This window comes from Pararge aegeria, chromosome 13, assembly GCF_905163445.1.
Source record: "Pararge aegeria chromosome 13, ilParAegt1.1, whole genome shotgun sequence".
NCBI lineage: Eukaryota > Metazoa > Arthropoda > Insecta > Lepidoptera > Nymphalidae > Pararge > Pararge aegeria.
Window position 1 is genome coordinate 10,911,975 of NC_053192.1, and position 8,239 is coordinate 10,920,213.

The 8,239-nt window shown below is 34.2% G+C and overlaps 1 protein-coding gene across 1 annotated transcript; it reads left to right on the forward strand.

The window, feature by feature from the left end:
* The first annotated feature begins 2,497 nt into the window (after nucleotides 1-2,497).
* Nucleotides 2,498-8,239, forward strand: LOC120628902 (SREBP regulating gene protein). The gene is made up of 4 exons (XM_039897568.1): nucleotides 2,498-2,984; nucleotides 3,736-3,880; nucleotides 4,719-4,870; nucleotides 5,351-8,239. The coding sequence occupies exons 1-4, from the start codon at nucleotides 2,808-2,810 to the stop codon at nucleotides 5,546-5,548; spliced, it is 672 nt and encodes a 223-aa protein (XP_039753502.1). The 5' UTR covers nucleotides 2,498-2,807; the 3' UTR covers nucleotides 5,549-8,239.

Sequence of the window (8,239 nt, forward strand, 5' to 3'; positions counted from 1 at the left end):
TGAAATAGATTCGTTGATCTTGCAACTTGATAACAAAAAAGCTCCTGGCATAGATAACATTGATAATGAATTGATCAAACAAATTAAAAAGGAAATATTAAAACCTCTAACTGACATATTTAACCTAAGCATATCAACAGGGACTTTTCCCGAAATTTGGAAAACCGCACTAATATGCCCGATACACAAATCGGGGCCGAAAGACACACCAGAAAACTATCGCCCCATTTCACTGCTTGGAGTTATACCAAAACTCTTGGAGAAAGTTGTAAATAAGAGACTAGTTAAGTACCTTGAATCCCGGAACATCATCTCTGATCATCAATTCGGTTTTAGAAGAAATAAATCGGCAGAGGACGCCACGCTTCTGCTTTCAACCTCAGTAGCTAGTCTGCTGGATAATAATAAACATTGTATAGGAGTGTTCTTAGACCTCGCTAGAGCGTTTGATACAGTTTCGATTAAGTTACTTATAAAGAAACTAGAACAATCTGGAATTAGGGGAATACCTCTTCAATGGTTTACAACGTATCTAAACGATAGAAAGCAATGCTTAAAAATTAATAACTGCTCTAGTCAGCCACAAATAACTAATTTTGGAGTCCCTCAAGGAAGCATTCTAGGGCCTACCCTTTTTATACTATATATTAATGACATCCATGAATTACTGCTGGAAAATGCCACTATTATCTGCTATGCAGACGATACTTCGTTGTTATTCCATGGATCGACCTGGGAGGAAACTTACAATTTTGCGCAGATAGGTATTTCGAAAGTTAATGGTTGGCTGCAAAGTAATCTTTTGACTCTGAATGTAAAGAAAACTAATTACCTTTGTTTTCATAAAACAGCTACCTCTGCCCCGAAAATAATACCAAGCATAAAAATTCACTGTTGCAAAAGCTTAAACCAATCTTGCGATTGCGAACAGATTGAGAAAGTGAACGTGACTAAATACCTCGGAATTTATATTGATCACAATCTTTCCTTTCAAGCTCACATCCAGGCTCTTGCAACCAGAACACGTAAAATTATTGGCATAATGAAGAAACTGCGAAATATATCCAATCATAAAATACTAATATTAGTTTACAAGTCATTGTGTCAATCACTGCTTACCTACTGTATACCATCGTGGGGAGGTGCAACAAAAACATTCATGATTGAACTTGAGAGAGCACAGAGATCTGTGCTAAAGGTTATGCTGAAAAAACCATACGCGTTTCCCACTGCCGCTCTTTATAAAGAAGCCAAGGTTTTAAATGTTCGTCAACTTTTTATTTTAAAAACAACCCTCTTGAAACACAAGGAAATGGTTAATGCCCCAAATCATAGCAAAGTTTCGAAAAAAAGAGTATACAAAGCAAACTTACCACGACTTAAAACAGCATTTGCCAGACGCTTTTTCCCGTATATTGATGCACATGTCTACAATAGTATTCTTAAATATATAGATATTAAGGACCTAACTGTAAAGAAGGCTAGGGAAAAGTTAACATTTTGGCTCAACACACTTGGATACGATGACACTGAAAAGATATTAAAATTCGTACAGTAAAATTTTATATATTTATTTATCTTACCATTTTATATATGTAGAAATAATATATATCTTATTATTACCAACTATATTATATACACAGGCTAATTTGTTTATTTTATTCGTTTCTTACCTCATTAATGCCTTAATTTAAAACTGTCACCTTCATCAATTTCTCTTTTTTGGCCGAGCAATCAATTTTGGCAATCTATTAACTGGGCCCCACGATACAGGTCACCTAGTGTGGGGTCCACAGGTTATCAATAATAAGAGGCAAATATCAATATTATGTGCATTCAGCTTTACAAATTTAATATGTTAACCAATTCATGTGAAATTGTTTTACTTTTTGTGTTGTATTTCTTTTTCTTTCTACTATTGTATTGATATTCTGTGTAACATTTTAGTTTCAATAAATAAATGAAAAATGAAATGAAATTCCAGCTCCTGCCAACGTGGGTGAACTGCGAATGGCCGTAGTTGAGGAATGGCGGAGACTATCCCAGGAGACCATCGATAACATCATTCTCAGTATGCCTAGATGGGTAGAAACTTTAATAAGAGCACGTGGAGGAAATACGCGATATTATTCACCATTTTTCTCATTTAATTAATTTTTATTTTAATATTAATTCTCACTTTTCCCGGTTAAATGAAATGTACTATTTTTCACAAATAGCATCTACTCACAAAATCTGTTCTTAATGTGATCTCATTTTAAGTAAAACAAATGAAACTTTAATTAACAAAAGAAGTGTTAGTAAGTAAATTTTAAAATAAATCCATTTTTTTTAAATTATGGACATTTTTTGTGTTTCGCTAAATATCGCCGGTGTATATAGTATCTTTTTTTTTTATTTTCCACGGACAATCATTTTCAAAGACCCTAATTTACGGGTAGTTTATGCTGTGTAAAAATGTCATCTGTAGAATACCACAGAGTAAGAGACCCATCCATGTTATGAATTTTGTTTGCTATTTGAAGTTGGAAGTTTAATAATATTCGATGCATGTTTTAATTTTTCTATGAACTACATTATAAAGTTGATTTTAAATTTCATGATACTTGCAATTTGCCACTATTACATAAGTTCCTTTATTTTCCCAGTAGTTGCCTGAAGTTTGGCTAAAGCAAAGCACCTTTCAACATTTTTAATTTCTGCTACAATTATTACCCTAAGTGTTGAATGTTGATCATGGCGAAAAAACAATCTTATTCAATGAAGACAGAGAAAGTTAGAAAAGCCGTGGCGTAAAGAATAAAAACATGTTAATAATTAAATTTCAATGTTTGAATTGTTATTGTGACACGGAAATAGTTTTGGTTACGAGTAACTTTAAGATGTGGTATGCCGCATTATTGAGGTTCATACGAAGAAGATTAGTATTGGGCATTATATTTGCATCTTCGTTGACATACTGTATCGTTAGTTTATTGAAAGAGGTAAATCATATAATTTTAATATTATGTGTGTGCAATTTTAAGCACTGGTGGACAGACATAAAACGAGCCTCTGGAAACAAGCGGCCCCAGACCAACTTACAAAAGACCTATATCCAGCACTAGACATCAATGTTGATATGATAATGTTAACAATTCAGTTTATGGATCAGCAACATTGCATGTTATCCCATGGACATCCACAAAGAGTTTTGTTTTGTCATTTCAAATATGTGTTCGTTTCTGTCCTTAAAGTTTATTAGCTGTGTGCATAGTGTACATAAATGTTTCTATTAAAAAGCCAGTAAGGTGAGTTGAGCACTAGCATCAAATATAGAATATATTATAATGAGCCAATTTACCTGCAGACTGACTTTAAGCAATCAAAATATAACAGGTTGTCACCTAGTATTTTTCTTTTAAAGTACTAAAATAATCTAATCTAAACTGTTCACAATCTGTCATTTGTTTGATTACATTTGGTCTGTAGATAAATTGGCAAAACTTAAAACGAGCGATTAACGAGAATGTAAGTAAATCTTTTAAAAGAAAAATGAATGTTAAAATGCAAAATGTAAATTGTTGATGTTGGAAAAGAGCAACTGCTGAGTTTCTTGCCGGCTTCTTCTCGGTAGAATCACTACAAACAGACAGACTTGACGTTTCAAAAGTGCTTATATTAGGCCTACTTGAAATAAATGAATTTTGAATTTTATATTGAATAAAAGTATAAATATATTTAATAAATTTACAGGGTCACAGCAGAAATATGGTTTACCAAGATATATCCATTGAGAGGAAACCATTTGTGTGGAGAACACTGCAAGAGCATAATGAGACCAATGACAGTATGTGTAGGAATTCTGTCCAGGGAAAATCTTTACTTGTGGATGATCAAGGTAATTTAATATTTTTGACCTGTAACCTCTCAGATATGACTGAACCAGTTATAGAGGGCAAAATGTATGTTGATAAACTAGCTATAACCTGGAGCTCATGGTCTCAATAAAATTATGCTATAGCTATGCTATAACTTCAAGATGCAGATGTCTCTATGAAAAATTGTGCCTAGATCAGTTTAGCTGTTTAGCTTTTCACAGGTAAATAAGGTTTTTTTTTAAACCAATATGAAAAGGCTCTGGGTGTTTTATGCAGTGAAAACCCCTAACGTCTTATGTATATGTGTAAATATTTATTATTCTATAAAAAATCCTGTATTAAACCCTGTAGATAAAACCCAATAAATTCATAAAAAGGTATATAAAAATCATTTTAATATAAAGCTTTAAAAAAGCTTGGGTATGAATTGCTGTAACTTGTGAATTATTAATTGACTGTAATGGTGACAGCAAAAAAACCCTGATTAATTTGTTGAGGGTTGTTCTTAGATCAGGGCATGTTAGGAACCCTCCTAGCTCCTTCTAGTTATAAGTTAACTAATATAGTTATCACATTCACCTCTAATAATGGAATTCTATATGTATGAATGCTTCATAAGTGCCTGTGATAGGCACATTAATAAAAAATAATATCTATCTAGATATACGGAATAGTAATGTCAACAATGATTGCACGGCGCACTGATTGATAGACTAGCACTATATCAGGTCTATTAGCTGTAATATACCTGTCAGAGATAATCGTTCGATCCCAGAGCAATGCACTGTTATTTTCAAGCACTATAATTTTTATAATAATTTATTATAATTATTATAACACCACCTCATCATTTTCTAGGTTATGTATGCGAAAGGGCGGATATGGCTAAAAATGGATGTTGTACTATAGATGCGGAACATACACAGAGATATAGTTGCCTGTCTTGCCATGAGAATAGTTGCTGTGTCATTTACGAGTACTGTGTTTCTTGCTGTTTGGACCCTAGCAAGGTACTAAATTATTATTTATTCATAAAAAAAAACATTTACCACAAACTGCACAGATTTATAAATGGCGACCGATGTCTTGCTTTCTCATTCGCATAATAATAGTACGCCCGTATATTGTGCAAAAGAGATAGCGCGACATTCTTTAATGACCTAGATTACACCTACCTGGGAAATAATAAAATAATATAAATTTGTACTAGTTTTAAGTCAACCAATTTATATTATACTAGCTTTTGCCTGCATTCTTCACCTGTGTTTATTTTGGTTTTTTACAAATCCCGGGGCAACTGTTGTTTCTCTGGGATAAAAAATGGCCTTAACTTTATGCCAAAAATTATTGGTTGTTAGTAAGGCGTGTAGGAAGGACAAACAAAGAAACCAACATGCATTTATAATATTAGTGAGGATTTTGTATTTACAGCTGTTTTCCAATCAAAGAAAAAATCAAATAAAAGTTAAATACATTTTATTTTTTTTCAGAGAAGTATGTTAGAAGTTGTGCTATCAAAACTTTCTGCAGAAGAAAATGTACTGTTTCACACAATAACTGACGATTATGAACTATGCCTGACCAAATGCAGGACTAGTTCACATAGTGTTTTACATGAGAACTCTTACAAAGACCCATCACTGAAGCACTGCTTTGGTGAGCGACAGTCTGAAACAAAACCTGACTAGCAGTTAATTTTTATAAACAAAATTAAATACAAATTATGACATTTAATTACAAACTGGTAAAGACTATTATAATAGTGTGACAATGAGATGTTATTACCTCCATAGTGTTGCACTAAAACGGTTCAACAGTGACTGGTTTAACTTGGAACTTGTGCCTGGGGTGATGATTTTATTTATCAAAGTACTCTTGTGTAGCATGAGATAAATATATTGCTAAGTTAAAAGTTGTCTATTAGTTCTAAGTTTTTTGTAATGTAGCCAAATAAATAGAGTTTTGAATGCGAGATGTACAGTGAGTGGATATAACCTCTAGAGATTTGTTATTATGTATAGACGTAACATTTTTCGTTATATTGAAAATATGAACATGCGTTGTTTGCGCCAACAAAGTTAAGTAGTTTAGAGTGGTTTGGAAGTTGCGATGGCATACAGAGGGTTGCGTTGATGACTGGATGGGTTCTACTTTAAAGACCTCCACTGTCAGTTCCATTCAATATCACCATCACTTGATAATCATTGTTGAGAGCTTTGGTGCCCGCCATCCCGCATTTGACCATCCTAGTGGGTCTAAGCTCCCCATCTCATATCACATATCACCATTGCCCCACGCGTGAGACATTAAATAATGAGATACTCGTACAAACCTTGTAATGAACTTTAAGAGTTATAGATACTCATAGAAATCTTAATATTAAGACGCTAGAAATGCACTTTAGCACTTTAATTACTAACTGAATAATTGTCGCCAAACAACGACGGCTCCCAGTGGCCGTAACACTAAAAGTTCGAAGTGGAAATTTACTACACGCTGGGAGTCATACATTTCTGTTTTTCACAACGGCATACACTAGTTCGTTTAAAGCGTAAGGGGCAATGAAGTTTAAAAAATACTTTTACCAATTATTTTATAATTTGATATGCGTGTATTTATTGAGATGTACAGCACCTCTAACTTTTCTAAGAGATGTACATCTTAAATTTAAATAACAAAATCTTCAACGGTGAAGGTAAATATCATGAGAAAACCTGCATGCCTGAGAATTCTCCATAATTTTCTCAAAGCCGTGTGGCTGATAATAGGCATATATATGAAGAATGAAGATGGGTTCTGAGCAAAGAGCGCGGAGACAAATTTAGTACAAAACGCTTCTAGTGTCTAGTAGTATTAAGATTTCTCCTTTCGTCGGCTGTCGTCGTTTCGTGCGTTTACCGGTGCGGGGTTACCATTCCAACACCTTAGGACCCCAACGTCGTTGGTTATCCGAGCTATATGTCCCGACGTTGCCGCTTCAGATTCGCGACTCGTTGAGCTATATCCATGACTTTAGTTCTTCTACAGATCTCCTCATTTCTGATTTGATCAAGTAGAGTCTAAAGTCAACGGTAATAATGTATACCAAAGCAAACATTATATTTAGGCTAAGTACCTACTGAAATTTCTCTTATGAGATGCTATCGTTGGATAATATGATGTTATTAAATGTAACTTTAGTTTTTTTTTTATCATACACAACGAATGATAATTTCTTACAAAGTTGATGATGAGTAATCTTAAAACTAAGTTGGACAGGCGCAAAGTGTTACCTTGTTGTAATTGTGTTGAAGTTCATGATAGGTACATGAGTGAGCAAGCAGTGGCGTGCATAGAGTGTATGCACAGGGTATGCAGATGATATAAAATAAAGAAAATCTCCTTTACGAGTTATAAATACTTAACGGTAGGCTTTTTATAACTCTTACAATGCCTATCCTTAAGTTTTTTATAACTCTTACTAGAGATGTTTTTCATTTTATATCATATGCATACGCTCTGTGCACAAGGTGGGATTTGTTTTGTGTAATTTTACGAATAGCGCGCGCTATTACAGAATAGATTTATAAAAGGCGGCTATCTCATTCGCAAATACCTATTCTGCGAAGTGTTGCTTTGTTTAAAGACGATGGGTATCCAGTTTCAAGTGGACCGTAAGATTGGTCCGTTATTTAAGGCAAAAGTATTAATGTAAAAAAATGTGGACTTCATATTTGCCGTGTGATAAGGCTGCCTTTGTTACGCGGCGTCGTCCCGTACCGCTAATACTGGGTAGCACGTGTTATTCGGTAACTAACCACGACTGCACGGCTAACATAGCCACAGGCAGGAGATAAAAATTATATCCCGAGATTATATCCCCTGAAAGGGTATTTAATTAACGTGCCCGCCTGCTAAAACGCGGGAAAATGGAATAGGAGAAGTTTACCCCCGTTTATTATTACCCCCACTGATTACACTTTTGTTAGTTGGATATTATTTCCAGATAAAACAATGTCTCCTGCCCATGCTAGCTGTGCTGAAGCCTCCCATTATATCATTAGAGCTAACGTGTGCGCCGCGAGATAATTATCTCTACCCCGTTACACGTATTTTTGGTTTAGAGATAGACGAGATGTGTAGACATAGATTTAACACACATGCTAGACCCTACCTAATAAAAACACTTCGCCAGAGTGGTCGAATTACATGAAATGTATATCATGAACTTCATCAAAGCAAAGCGCACTTCTATTCAATTAATACGAATTCTTGTTAAATGTATAACTTGTTGAAAATTGCGCCTTAGATACAAAGTCTGTTAATGTGTTACTTAAATGCTAATAATATTAATGTTATTTATTGAAACGGATAAGGAAATAAAATATTTTTGTACTACA